The sequence below is a fragment of the Gorilla gorilla genome, chromosome 11 (genome assembly GCF_029281585.2).
Source record: "Gorilla gorilla gorilla isolate KB3781 chromosome 11, NHGRI_mGorGor1-v2.1_pri, whole genome shotgun sequence".
Classification (NCBI taxonomy): Eukaryota; Metazoa; Chordata; class Mammalia; order Primates; family Hominidae; genus Gorilla; species Gorilla gorilla.
In genome coordinates this window covers 121250625-121265556 of record NC_073235.2, presented here as the reverse complement: position 1 = coordinate 121265556, position 14932 = coordinate 121250625, and the positions used below count along the sequence as shown (strand labels likewise).

Genomic DNA, 14932 nt, shown 5'->3' with positions numbered 1-14932 from the left:
GAGCGGCGTGAACTCTGACCCTCCTCCAAAGGCCAGTGAACGGCGGGAAAAGATGGACAGTCCCGGCAAGACAACTATTGCGCATGCCCGACTGGGCTGCGTAGGAGGGAAATGGTGGGGGGGCGTCGAAATCGGGTGAGGTGGAAAGTGCGCGTGCCTACTACAGTCACGGCAGGGGCGGGGCTGCCCGGGCTAGGCCGCGCTAGGTACTGGCGGGGCGGGGCGAGGGCGTGTGAGGGGCGGAGTTTTCGACTGATGCGCACGCGCCTGTCTGGTCGCGTCGAGTGTGCGTGCGTGCGTGCGTGTTTGCGTGTGGTCACAGTTCCCGCCATCAGCCGCTCTCCCTGACTAGGGGTAGCTAGCGGCCTCCCTTCTTTGGGTTCGGTATACCTACTTCCATTACCCTCGGCTCCTCCCACTCCTCGCGGGCTCCGTGCTTTCCGCGGGTCTGTCCGGGGGCTCCGGACTCTCGGCGCAGGTAAGGCGGGCCGGGGTAGCTTCTCAATTGAGCCGTTTTCCCTACCTCCCCCTCCTTCTGTGAGATCCGCCCACTCGGCGTTCACTCCTCTGGAGTTCGCCCTGCTGCTGCTACTCAGCCCGCCCACAACCCCTCGACGCACCCCCAGCCTCACAGGTACTACCTTTGGGTGCACTGCCCCGGCTTCCCCCTCTCCTTTGACTTGGTCTCCACTGCCACTCGCTCCCTCCGAAACTCAAGCCTGGCCCCTTTTCTCTGGGGCTGTTGTCGTCCGCCTCTTACCTTCTAACAGGGCCTGCTGTCTCTTCAGGTGACTTTCGTTACGGCACATCCATCAGGCCTTGGACATGATACTCATTCACTCTCTTGACCATCTTCACCTTCCTCTTGACCAGTCCTCACTGCAAAACATGAATTGTATTTTTGTTGTGCATTTCCTTGCGCCCATTTCTAGCCGCCAGATCAGGTTGTTAGATGTAACTATTTTAAGTCATGATCCATGAAAGGAAATGCTGATTGATGACAAAATCCTGTGTCCTGAAGAGTTGTCCTGAAGTGGTTTTGGGGTATTCCTCTCAAAATTTCAGCTCTGTATAAATTCCTTTATTGAGGTGGCAATTCCTGACAAGTGTCTAACTGGAAGAGATACCTGAGAGGGAATGTCAAGTAGGCAGTTGGATATAGTGGGTTTGGAGATCTTAGGAGAGTTCTGGGCTGCGTACGTAAATGTGCGCGGTGTGTGTATGTGTTTGTCATCTGCCATATTGATAGTAATTGAAGCCATGGATGTGGATGAAATTGCCGAAAAAGAGTATAGTGCTGTAAAATAAAGGCACCTAGGATGGAGCATTGACGGATTCCTGATGTTTAATAACCAATAGAGGAGGATGCGTCTTGCAAGCCATGAAAAAAGTCATCAGTAGTGTTGCATTCTGCTGAAAGGTAAAATGGAAGGAGGACTGAAAAACCCAGTGATATAAAAGTACTCACTTGTCTTAAAGATGTTTGATGAAGTAAAATGAGTATTTGGGTTCAGTCCTAGGTCCTCTTCTTTTACTCTTGTATTCCTCCCTAAGCTTTAAATTTGATCTATATATTCATGACTTAAAAATTGTTATTTCCAGCCTATTCCCTTTGTTTTCAGCTCCACATCTAGATAGCCAGCTGTCTGCTTGACATCTCAACTTGATTTTTTTCTTAGGAGTTTCAGATGCAACACAGCCAAATCCAAAGCCTTGATCTTTCTCTCCATATCGAAATTCTTTCTTCTCCAGTGTCCCAGTTTATTAAGTGGCACATGACACAGGCTACACACTTGGGAGGCATTCTTGACTTCTACTCTCTCCAAGTTCTATCTATTCTACTTCCAATATATGTCTTGCATCTTTTTCTGTACATTTTCACTGTCACTTTTCTAGTTTAAGCCACAGTCCTTAAAAAACCTGGACTTGATTGCCTTGGCTTCCTCTATTATCATCTGTAAAATGGAAATAGTAATTTTCAGCCTATTGGATTGTTATGAGGATTAAATGAGATAACCATGATAAGCACTTGGCACAGAGTAAATGGCCAGTAAGCATTAATTGTTATTGTAATTGTTATAAGCTGATCAACTTCAATACTCTTCTATCTAGTTACATTATTTTCCTCTGTTCTTGCTCTTAGTCACTCTCCCAAAACCCAAACCAACCATTTATGACTTCCTCATTCAGTAGTAACATATTTCTTTGCTTAAAACCTTTTGGTGGATTTCCTCCTGGTAAGTGCTTGTTACATTTAGGATAAAATTCGGAATCTTTACTGTGGTTCACAAGACTGCATAACCTGGTTCTTGCCTGCTTCACTAACTTCATCTTCCTCCTCTCCTTCACTAAACTCTAGCCACATTGCTTTTAATTTCCCTAGTCATATCAAGTTATTTTACAATTCAAGGCCTTTGGGGATGCTGTTTGCCTGAATTCTTCCAGCACCACCATCTATCAGTCATCTCCTTCTGCAGTTTTCAACTTAAGTGATACCTTCTCAGGGAAGCCTTCTCAATGTTATCCTCTACCCCAAGTCTTAATCTTAAGACTCATCATTCCATGTATCTTGCTTTATATCATTTCTCAGAACTTGTAATTATTGTTATTATTATTTTTTGAGATGGAGTTTTTGCTCTGTTGCCTAAGCTGGAGTACAATGGCATGATCTCAGCTCACTGCAACCTCCGCCCCCTAAATTCAAGCGATTCTCCTGCCTCAGCCTCCCAAGTACCTGGGATTACAGGCACCTGTCACCATGCCCGGCTAATTTTTGTATTTCTAATGGAGACAAGGTTTCACCATGTTGGCCAGGCTGGTCTTGAACTCTTGACCTCAGATGATCCACCTGCCTCGGCCTCCCGAAGTGCTGAGATTACAGGTGTGAGCCACTGCACCCAGCCCAGAACTTGTAATTATATATTTACATGTGTGATTATTTAAAGTCTGTCTCCTATTAGAATATAGGCTAGTGACCACTTCATTTTTATTTCCCAATAATTTGTTAAATAAGCTGGAAGTTGCTGTGAGAACCATCATGTCTTTTGGAAGCAAAGCTTGCTGATATTCTTGTCATCATCTCATGACAAACACTTTTCATTCTGAAAAGTTAGAGGACACATGAGAAAAAACAAAACGTTTTCCAACTCTGGATTCTTTTACCCATCTTTATATCATAAAACCATTCAGATTTTAAACTCTTTGAATTGGAGATAAACTTTAGGTCAGCTTTCCACTTTCAGTAACAAAACTAATTTTTTCTCCTTTGTCCATTTGTTCTATAGATCTTTTTAAAGGAAAGAAAGCCTTCAAAAATCAGAGTAGTGGTTTGTATATTTTAACAACAGGTTAATCTTTAAGAGCAGTGAAGATGAGATTTCCATAAATAAAGCAAAATTCCATATTTAAGTCAGTTGTTGGTGAATGACAAAGAAAATATTAATATATGGCCAGCTGCATTGGCTCATGCCAGTAATCCCAGCACTGCGGGAGACCAAGGTGGGCGGATCGCTTGAGCCCCGGAGTTCGATACCAGCCTGGGCAACATGGCAAAACCCCATGACTATAAAAAAATACAAAAATTAGCCGGGTTTGGTGGCGTGTGCCTGTAGTCCTAGCTACTTGGGAGGCTGAGGTGGGAGGATTGCTTCAGCCTAGGAGGTGGAGGTTGTAGTGAGCCAAGATGGCACCACTGTGTTCCAGTCTGGGTGACAGAATGAGGTTCTGTCTCAAATGAAAAAGAAAGAAAATATTAAAATATAATAATTTTTGTATGTGTAGAACAGGATTCGTGTTGAAAAATAGGGAATTTAAAATGGAGGTGTATGAATACCAAACACAAGCATTTGGATTTATTTTATTTTCTAGGTAGTGATGAGCTATTTAGTTTGGGAAGGTCCTAGCATCAATGGCAACCATTTAGCACTTACCAAGTGTTTGTTATTTTGTTGGAGTATACAGTTAGAGTACCCAAGTTCTGTGTGTTACCTCCCTGTCCCGTGCCCCACCTCTACCCCCCACTCCCACCTTAGGGAGAAAGTTAAGAAGATACCTAGTGCATAGTTCAGTTGAAAAGTGGTAAAAAGAGTAGTTCTTTAGAAAGGATGTTACAATGTAAAGGATTTGTTGGAGGTAAAACCCCAAGAGCTGAGACTGGAAAGGGAAGGGGTTGCCATAATTCATTGATGAGGATGAACTGTGGTTGTAGTTAAAAATGTAGGTTCTGGCATTAGACATAGCTTTGTTTCTCACTGACTGTATTTGTAAATTATATAATGTCTCTAAACCTCAGTTTCCTCATCTGTGAAATAGAGATAATATCCCTATCACTTAGGATTATTATAAAAATTAAATTGAGATAATGCATGTATGGCATTTAGCACTGCTTAGTAAATGTTGCATAATAAATGTTGGGTTGCATAATAAATACTAGGTGGGATGATGGCATAGTGATGAGTTTCTGAGAGTAGTAGCTATTGAAAATCTGGGATTTGAGTAAATGAGAGTGAGGATAAAGCTGATGCTAAGATTTCTTGCCTGAATGATGGTAGAAGGACAAAAGTAGGGAAGTCTGGGAGCTTCTTTTTTTTCTTTCTTTTGAGACGGAGTCTTGCTCCCTCACCCAGGCTGGAGTGTAGTGGTGTGATCTCTGCTCACTGCAACCTTTGCCTCCCAGGTTCAAATGACTCTCCTGCCTCAGCCTTCCAAGTAGCTGGAACTACAGGTGTGTGCCACCACACCCACCTAAATTTTGTATTTTTAGTGAGAACGCATTGTGGTCTCAATGTGTTCGAGACCACATTGGCCAGGCTGGTCTCGAACTCCTGACCTCAGGTGATCTGCCTGTCTCTGCCTCCCAAAGTGCTGGGATTACAGGTGTGAGCCACCGTGCCTGGCCTCTAGGAGCTTCTTAATGAGGGCATGGACTGTATCATCTTCACATCTATATGCCTACCAGAGTGCCTTGAAAGTGGAGTAGCTTAATAAATGATTGTTTACTAAATGAACAAAGGAGTTTAAAGTTGATGTTGTAGCATTCAGATAGGCAGTGAGAGATGTGCGGGTAGAACTTCAGAGAAAGTTCAGGCCTAGTGAAGCCTAATTTGAGAAACAATGTTAGCTTTGAAAGAAAAGTGAAAGCACCAAGTTTACCCACCTTTTGAAATAGTATCAACATGTTATGGAAGTTTTAAGACTTAAGACATTATTATGTAACAATGTTTATAAAGTGAACAAAGGACATATTCTTTCTCACTGACTTCTTAGTTTCAAAATGTAGCAAGAATGAATAAACCAAGATACAAGTTGAACAAGGTGCAGGCTCATCCTGTAATCCCTCATTATGCACAGCAGATAAGTTCCTAAAATTCTGTTGATCTTTTATGTGTGTCTCTGTGTGTTGTGCATCATATTTTAAATATTTTCATTAAGGTAATCTGTAGTTTTTAAATAACCAAGAAGTTAATCTTTGTTGTATAAACGATCACTTTCCTTTTTTTTTTTGAGATGGAGTTTTGCTCTTGTTGCCCAGGCTGGAGTGCAATGGCGTGATCTCTGCTCACTGCAACCTCCACCTCCTGGGTTCAAGCGATTCTCCTGCCTCAGCCTCCCGAGTAGCTGGGATTACAGACATGCACTGGCACGCCCAGCTAATTTTGTATTTTTAGTAGAGACGGGGTTTCTCCATGTTGGTCAGGCTGGTCTCGAACTCCCGACCTCAGGTTATCTGCCCGCCTCCACCTCTCAAAGTGCTGGGATTACTCGCGTCAGCCACCGTGCCCAGCCCACTTTCCTTTAAGTATTAATTTTGTATATTGGATTCTTTTTAAAAAGCACATTTTTATTTTCTTTAGCTGAGTTGATGGCTTCCGGAGAACTGGCGTAGCTGCAGAATATGAGTAGTGTCCCAAGAAGAGTGCTTTGCCTTTGGCACAAGGATCAGAATAAAGGTGAATTGCTATTACATAGGGTTTTTCGGTAAAAGTCACTGAAAAGTAAGTAATGTTTTTGTTTTGGATATATGTTTCAAAGAGCATGCAATCTGGCGGGAATTGACAGTTTTGTGTTTGTTTTGTAGTAATAGTTTTTGTGTTTTGGCCATACTTTATTTACCACTGAATGCTGTCTGATTAAGGATGTTTTCAAAGCAGTACCTAAAATGTGAGCACTTAAATAAATGTACAGGGCATAGAAACATTTTTGCTAATATTATTGCTTTGAGCATTCATGGTGATGCTCAAAGTTGAACAGTAATTTTAATAATTGTGAAGAAATTTAGAGAAAGAATCTCTGGACATATTTAAAGAATAATTCATTTTAATTATCTTTTGTCTTCTTATTTTTTTGCTTTAATAAGACAATTACCATTACCGAGTTTAAGGAAACCCTGTCTTTTGTCTTAGGTTCATAGGAAGTTTAACTGTTACTGGATCATGCTTCATGCTGAAAAAGAAACTTAGTTTTTTACTCTTAACCAAGTAGAGCAAGCCCTGATAATATAATGAATGAGCAAATGTAGCTGTCAATTCATTTAGTGCAAAAGCAGGTAATGAACTAAATTGAGGCATTATGAAAAAGTTTATTATATTGGTTCTGCCAATTTTATGTCCTACATCTTTTATATAAAGCTTTTTAAAGAGGGTAATGTCTAAATTGAGTCTTGATTTTAGAGCCAGGAGAAGAAATTAAGGAGGGTTGGGGATGGGGAGAACACATAAAAATCCTCTAGACATGACCTCTGTGTATGCAAAGGTATAGTGGCATGAGAACATAGAGATTTTTAAGGAAATTATAAGTAATTCAGAAGGATTTGGGGGTTTTATTGGGAATAGACAGGTAAGCAGGGCCTGAGTCATGAAGGGCCTCTACGTCACATTAGTGAGTTTAGATTTTATTGCGAGAACAAGTGGAGAGCTATTGAATGATATAAAGCAAGAAAGGGATATGATTTGATCTGCAGTTCATTATAAGGCTGTCTGAAAGGTGTATGGAGGTAGAATTTTTTTTTTTTTTTTTTTTCTGAGACAGTCTGGCTCCAGGCTGGAGTGCAGTGGTTTGATCTCGGCTCACTGCAGCCTCTGCCTCCCGGATTCCAGCGATTCTCTTGCCTCAGCCTCCCAAGTAGCTGGAATTACAGGCACACGCCACCACACCTGGCTAATTTTTGTATTTTTGGTAGAGATGGGGTTTCACCATGTTGGCCAGGCTGGTCTCAGACTCCTGACCTCAGGTGATCTGCCCACCTCGGCCTCGCAAAGTGCTGGGATTACAGGCATCAGCCACAGCTCCCGATCTGTGGAGGCAGAATTGATGGGATTCTCCTGACTTTCCATCTCTAATCCAATACCAGTAATTATCAAGAAGGAAGCCAAAGACAAGTCTTCTGTTTCTGGCATGGGAAACTGGAATAGAAGAGTGATGTATTCTTTGTAGCACTGAGTGGTGGAGTGGAAAAAAGTCTCAAGGATGTATCCAACAATAAAGTCACAAATTATAATTGCAGAAAAAAGTATTACAGATATACATTGCTGGCCCAAGTTTCTGTAGCTCTGTAGCATTACTAGTTTGAGCCAAATGTCATGTTAACAGGCAGTTCTATAAAGATTAATGGACTCTATTACTTTGACGAATTCGTATTACCCAGCACATTATACTAATATCTAAATCTGCCCATAGTAAGCACTTAAAAATTTTTGATGAGATGAGTGAATAATAATAGAGTACTTATGATACTTAACACCTTTAAACTCTCGAAAGTGTTTTCATATATCTTCTTTTATCTTCAGTTATTTGCCGTACAGTAACCAGAGACCTCCAACTAGGGGCCCCCAAACTGTATCCTGCCTGTAGGTGAGTTTTGTTTGATTTGTAGCTGTTAAAAATAAATTTGAATTCATTGCCAACAATTAAAAATGGACAGTTTTACATAAACGTTTGGATGTCTTTATTTTCTTGAAAAGTTAGATGGTCTGGCAATGCTAGGTTCGCTATTTCTACATGGTAATAATTGGCTAGATTCGGTAGCAATTGTTCAAATTTTGCCTGCTTAAGTCATTTCTGTCACCTGCTAGCCCCTATAGATAGTTGAGTTAGTGACTCCTGTTAACATTGTATTTATTGAGGTCTTTGGAGAAAGAGGTATTATGGACATGGAATAAATTCAGAAAACAGACATTAATTCCATTAATATTAATTACTGCTGTCTGCTGAGTGCCTAGTATGTGTTATTTCATTCTACAGCACTACATTTGCTATTCCTATTTTGTGGTTGAGAAAACTTATGGTTAAAGAAGGTAAGTTACAAATTAGTAAGTGATAGGGCTGGCTGGCTGCTGATTTCTAGACCTAGCATCATTTTCCTTTATATACTAGCCTTTCTGGCTTTTCTAGTTGAGCTGTTTTAGGCAAAGGTAATGTTTAACTGTGTTTAATTTAGTAAATTATAAGCAAGAATCCACTTTAGAAGTAGTGTTTTTAAAGGTTTGAAATAGTATAAAATTTGAGTTCGCAATTTTAAATGATTGCATATTTATGTATGTAACACACTATTTGATAACATTCTTTGCTATAACTGTAATTTTATTTACTTGTTGACTTTTGCAAAAGCTAATTTGAAGAGTTTTACACATCCGATTATTGCTGTAAGTTTAAGTTTTTTGTGTTTTTTTTTGTTTGTTTGTTTTGAGACAGGGTCTCACTCAGAGTGTCACCTAGGCTGGAATTGAGTGGTGCAATCATGGCTCACTGCAGCCTCGACCTCCCTGGCTCAGGTGATCCTCCCATCTCAGCCTCTGGAGTAGTTGGGGCTACAGGAGCACATGACCATGCCAGGCTAATTTTTTGGTATTTTTTGTAGAGATGAGGTTTTTGCCGTGTTGCTCAAGCAGTCTGCCCACCTCATCCTTCCAAAGTGCTGGGATTACAGGCATGAGCCACTGTGTCCGGCCATTTTTTCTTTTTAGTTTTCAAATATTGCCTGACAAGCACCCAGCCATTTTTGAGTATTAAAAGTTCATTCAGGAAACCTGAATATTTGTTAAAGATAAAATTGGTAAAGATTCTTTCTAGGAATGGTAGTGTTAAATATAAATGGTAGGTGGTTCTTTGGAAGAGAGGTTTTTTGTTTGTTTTCTCTAGAGATTAAATGATTTCCTTAAATACTGTAATTCTGGAGATCAAATAACTTGGTTATTTTTAAAATTTTTTACTCATTTAATGTCTTCTGTACATACGGATATACTTAGATTGCTCACTGTTAGAAGGAGGCATTTGGTGATATACTTTGATGTTTTGGGAGGAACTCCATTCTAAGAAATGGAGTCAGAGGCCTGAATTTTGTATTGTTTTGTTTTGTTTTGAGACAGTGTCTTCACTCTATTGCCCAGGCAGGAGTGCAGTGGGTAGTCATGGCTCACTGCAGCCTTGACCTCCTGTGCTCAAGTGATCCTCCCACTTCAGCCCCTCTAGAAGCTGAGACTATAGGCGTGTATCACCATGCCTGGCTAATGTTTTTTCAGTTTTTTTGTAGCGATAGAGCCTCCCTATGTTGCCCAGGCTGGTCTCAAATTCCCAGGCTTAGGCAGTCCTCCCACCTCAACTTCTCAAAGTTTTGGGATTACAGGCTGAGCCACCATGCCTGGCCTGAACACACTTTTTTTTTTTTTTTTTAACTTATATTTGGAAATCCAGACCCATTAGCTTTCATGAAGGAAGGGAATAATCAACACTTTAATGGTGAAGGCAATCACTTTGAGAATGGGAGCTTATTCCTGTTGACATGTCTTTAGTGGTAGCAGTATGGTTGTGAATGATACAAAATGTAGAATTTAGGCACTAATAAATACAGTACTGGACACATGGCAAAGAAGGGAAAATGAAGGCGCAGAAGAAATTCATGGTGGTTAGAAATTACTTTAATTACTAGTAAGTTATAACTTATCTTATTTTTCTTCCTTAGCACCTGCCAGGTGAAGGTATATTTTTGCTTTTTAATTTAGCCGGAAGCAATTTTTAAAGAAAATATGTCTCCTCTGAAGATACATGGTCCTATCAGAATTCGAAGTATGCAGACTGGGATTACGAAGTGGAAAGAAGGATCCTTTGAAATTGTAGAAAAAGAGAATAAAGTCAGCCTAGTAGTTCACTACAATACTGGAGGAATTCCAAGGATATTTCAGGTAATACCAAATATTGATTTGGAATAGCTCTTGAAGCAGATCATTTAGTAAATAGCTATTCTGTGCCATAGTAAACATCAAAGTAGCCCTCCTGCTAGTTTAATATTTCTTGCTTCTTATTTCTAGGACATTAATATTTTTATGTACATGTTTTATAAATTATTCATCAGTATTGTTGTTGGTATATAATAAAAGCAGGAAGTAGTCACCATTATTGAAAAGAAAACTTGTGGGAGGAAGCTGACAAGAGTTCGGATACTGTATATCTAAGCTATTTTTAAAACCACTTTAAGATAATTTTAGTTCTTCCTTTTTTTCCCCTTAACATACATGACGATGGATTCATCACTATTTAGTGTTAGTTTTTAACAGAATTTATTAGTGTCTTCTAAAAGCCAGTGTCTACTTCCTGAATAATCCTGCCAAATGTCATGGTGTGAATCATTCAAGGATGATTATTCAAGGTTATCTTTATAGCTATTTTCTTCTAACTGTGAAGTTTTGAAGAATCTTCATTTTCACTCCAAAAATTAATTTTCTTTTCACCTTTTTTTTTTTTTTTTTTTTTTTTGAGACAGAGTCTTCCTCTGTCACCCAGGCTGGAATGCAGTGGCATGATTTCGGCTCACTGCAACCTCCGCCTCCCAGGTTCAAGCGATTCTCCTGCCTCAGCCTCCTGAGTAGCTGGGATTACAGGTGTGCACCACCACTCCTGGCTAATTTTTTTTTGTATTTTTAGTAGAGACAGGGTTTCACCATGTTGGTCAGGCTGGTCTTGAACTCCTGACCTCATGATCTGCTCGCCTCGGCCTCCCAAAGTGCTGGGATTACAGGTGTGAGCCACTGCGCCCAGCCTGTTTTCACTTCTTTATTGCTTCTCTTATGCAACCAAGTTACTCATCTTGATATTAGTTGAATTTAAGAACATAATGTTTTATGTTTTTCTGCACTTTAAGATCATATATATATATATATATATATATATATATATATATATATGGGTTTTTTTTGCTTTTTTTTTTGTTTTGTTTTTTGAGACGGAGTCTCGCTCTGTTGCCCAGGCTGGAGTGCGGTGGTGTGATCTCGGCTTACTGCAAACCCTGCCTCCTGGGTTCATACCATCCTCCTGCCTCAGCCTCTCGAGTAGCTGGGACTACAGGCGCCTGCCACCATGCCCAGCTAATTTTTTGTATTTTTAGTAGGGATGGGGTTTCACCGTGTTAGCCAGGATGGTCTCGATCTCTTGACCTTGTGATCCACCTGCCTCAGCCTCCCAAAGTGCTGGGATTACAGCCGTGAGCCACCGCGCCCGGCCAAGATCTTATATTTTTAAATTAGATTATGCAAAAGTGTAATATCCGTTCTAAAATATTCTATTGAAAAACAATATATAACTTTATGCTTCAGAACCTGATCTTAGGTAAAATTTATATTTGTCTCTGCTTTTGAATTGTAAAAATAGATTGCCTATGATTTCGTGTATCAAAGGTAGTCTTAAATAAGATAGAGGTGGTGATGGAAAAATAGTAGTTTGTCACATGCATATATCTGCTAATTGTTCGCCTCCTCAAAAGAAAGGGTTTTTTGCAAATACAGGCTCATTTTTTTTTTTCAATCCTCAGCCCAATTTGGCAGTGAGTAAATATTCAAATGTTTAACCAAATACAGATTTTTAGGAGCGTGACGGTTTTATCTGTGACTTCAGCCTTTATCTCAGTTCCAGATCAGTTTACATTCAGCATTCGTTTGTTAAAACCATGTACAGGTTACTGCTATGGATATTGTGCTAAGGGATGGCTGGGCGCAGTGGCTCATGCCTGTAATCCCAGCACTTTGGGAGGCTGAGGCAGGAGGATTGCTTGAGTCCAGGAGTCCAAGACCAGCCTGGGCAACATGGCGAGACCCTGTCTCTACAAAAAAAAATTCAGAAACAAATAGCCAAGCATGTTGGTGTGTACCTGTAGTCCCAGATACTTATAAGGTTGAGGTGGGAAGATGGCTTGAGCCTGTGATCATGCCACCGCACTCCAGCCTGGGTGACAAAGCAGGATCCTGTCTGAAAAAGAAACAGGGTGGTTGGGGGACAGGGGGTGGTAAGTATACAGAGCTGAATGAGACATCATTTCCTTCAAACTTAAGAGTAACCAAATAGGCCAGGCGTGATGGCTCATGTCTGTAATCCCAGCACTTTGGGAGGCTGAGGTGGGCAGATCACCTGAGGTCAGGAGTTCGAGACCAGCCTGGCCAACATGGTGAAAACCTGTCTCTACTAAAAATACAAAAATTAGCAGGCACGGTAGTGGGCACCTGTATTCCCAGCTACTCGGGAGGCTGAAGCAGGAGAATAGCTTGAACCCGGGAGGCGGAGGTTGCAGTGAGCTGAAATCGCACCATTGCACTCCAGCCTGGGCAACAAGAGCGAAACTCCATCTCAAAACCAAAAACAAAAAAACCCAGAGTAACCAAATACATTTTTAGCTGTAAAAACATTACAAAGATCCTGAGGTAACACAAGAAAGCAAGCCATTTGCACTCTGAGGATTCAAAGAATAAATAGAAGTTTGCCAAACATAGTAAAGGTGGAAGTGATGTCTTTTTTTTTTTTCTTTAACCATGAATTTTCTGGCCAAACTGGAAGTGATTTCTGTATATTTTCTGGCCAAACTGGAAGTGATTTCTGTATGTGGACAAATACATGAAATGTGAATCAGCACTCGGGGAACTAGAAAGTTATTTTTAAAATATATGGACACTGAGGAGTGAGTAACAGAAATAAGGCTGAAGAGCTAGGTAGGAACCAGATATTGATGTTTCTTGTTTGTCATAAGGAAAGCAGAAGTTCTAAGGAGCCAAGAATCTCAAATTCACATTTCTTTGGGGCTAGGCAGATGACTTTATTTCAGGTGATAGTGGGAGAATAGAAGGACATATAGGAGGTTATTATGGGGTTTTAGATGAGGAATGAAAGTAAGGAAAAGGGAGTGGAGTAAGCAAGAAGAGGAAAGGATAGATCTGAAGAGATTTCAAGAAGATTTAAAGATTTGGGAGGTGTGAGAGAAAATTATCTGGGGAGAGTCTCAAGTTTTTGAGTGGATGGCAGTCACTTTTATGTCTTCCATGATACGGAGCAGAGGGGAAGAATTGGGGTGTGAGGATTAGGAGAGATGAGTTATCTGAGGTGTCAAGCATTCAGAAGGTAAATAGGACTGGAGCTCCAACAGAGAGGTCTGGGCTTAAGATAGAGGAAGAGTTGTGTGTCGTTACCATATGAATAGTTACTGAAATTGTGGGGCTGGATGGGCTTTTCAGTTGTTGAAGTGTCGAAGTTCAAGAAGATTCTCATCTTTTTTGGTAATGAACAAACTTTGCTTTGTATATTTAATTTTTAAAAAGTGATAAATTGACTGAAATAATGCGTTTAATGTTATCTATTTTCCTTTTGCATGCTAAACTGCTTATTTAAGTATTTTGGAGTTAAAAGCATCTAAAACGAATTATTGTGTTTTCCTAGAGAATTTCCACTCAAGGACATAATTTTAAGACCCACTTTGATGCTAAAAATACATATATAATTTAAAATTTGAATATAAATTGGCAAAATTGTTTTTCATGCTTATCTAATAATTAACAAAAGTCAATTTTCTCTAGTTTAAAAAAAATTCTGAAGTATGTTACTAGTTCTTTGTTTATGCTTTTCAGAGGGCATGTCTTCAGTAAAAGGCAGTTTAGAAACTTTTATATATGCCTGCTGAGAACATTAGAGAATAAGGCTGCCTGACTGGCAGGAATTATTTAGATAATGAAGAAACTGTAAGATTTACTAATTTAGCCTTGGAAAAATTCCATTTAAGAGAAAATAAAAGTTATCGCTTCATAGCACATTTCCAAAGTCTGGTAGAGTCTAAGATGAATTATTGAACCAGTTCTGTGGAGAGAGAAGTAAGTTAAGAGTTTTCAGGTCCATATGATCTTTGAATGAAACTTAAGTGAGTTTTCTTAGTTAAAAAAGAAAAAAAAAAGTGTGCTATATTGGTAAAGGTTTATTTTTGATGGTTTTTGAAAGTTTGGAATTCTTTTGAAGATTATTTAATTGCTTGGAATAATATCTTTTATATTGAAACTACCTAAATAATTTGCCAAATGTCTTACAAACTTTTGTTTAACAAAAGACAAAGATTCTATTCCAATTTTTTTTTTTTTTTTTTTTGAGACAAAGTTTTGCTCTGTCATGCAGGCTGGAGTGCAGGGGCACACTCTCAACTCACTGCAGCCTCCACTTCCTCGGTTCGAGCTATTTTCCTGCCTCAGCCTCCCGAGTAGTTGGGACTACAGGTGTGCTCCACTACGCCTGGCTACTTTTTGTCTTTTTAGTAGAGATGGGATTTCGCCTTGTTGGCCAGGCTGGTCTTGAACTCCTGACCTCAGGTGATCTGCCTGCCTCGGCCTCCCAAAGTGCTGGGATTACAGGCATGACCCATGGCACCTGGCTTTCTACTTCCATTTGGTTTTCTAAACTGGTGATAGTGTAACCGTCCAAGGTTCTGAAATGTGTTAACTCAGTAGTTTTTATCCTCTATAACTATATCTGAAAATAAGGGATTCCCTACCATGAGATCAAGAGTTCTAGGATTGTTCCGTAAAATTAATTTTAATAGAAGAGTAAGTCCACACTTTATATTGTCAGTTGGTTTTTGAAAACTGTGGCTAAGAAATGAAACTAGTTTTTTTCCTCATCAACATTATAATGAAGGAAATGA

At 39.9% G+C, this 14932-nt stretch overlaps 1 protein-coding gene across 10 annotated transcripts in view; it reads left to right on the top strand.

The window, feature by feature from the left end:
* USP37 (ubiquitin specific peptidase 37) overlaps nt 1–14932 on the top strand; it is a 119118-nt gene that overhangs the window by 124 nt on the left and 104062 nt on the right. For 2 of the 10 annotated variants that reach the window (XM_055379583.2, XM_055379587.2), the window contains exons 1-4: nt 165–478; nt 5853–5993; nt 7785–7848; nt 9956–10175. In XM_055379583.2, coding sequence (XP_055235558.1) covers nt 10020–10175 — 156 coding nt within the window. In that variant the 5' untranslated portion in view covers nt 165–478; nt 5853–5993; nt 7785–7848; nt 9956–10019. Of the gene's footprint in view, nt 1–164; nt 479–5852; nt 5994–6021; nt 6545–7784; nt 7849–9955; nt 10176–14932 lie in introns of those variants that run through there. The other 8 variants (XM_055379579.2, XM_055379588.2, XM_055379577.2 and 5 more) reach the window with 6 other exon arrangements.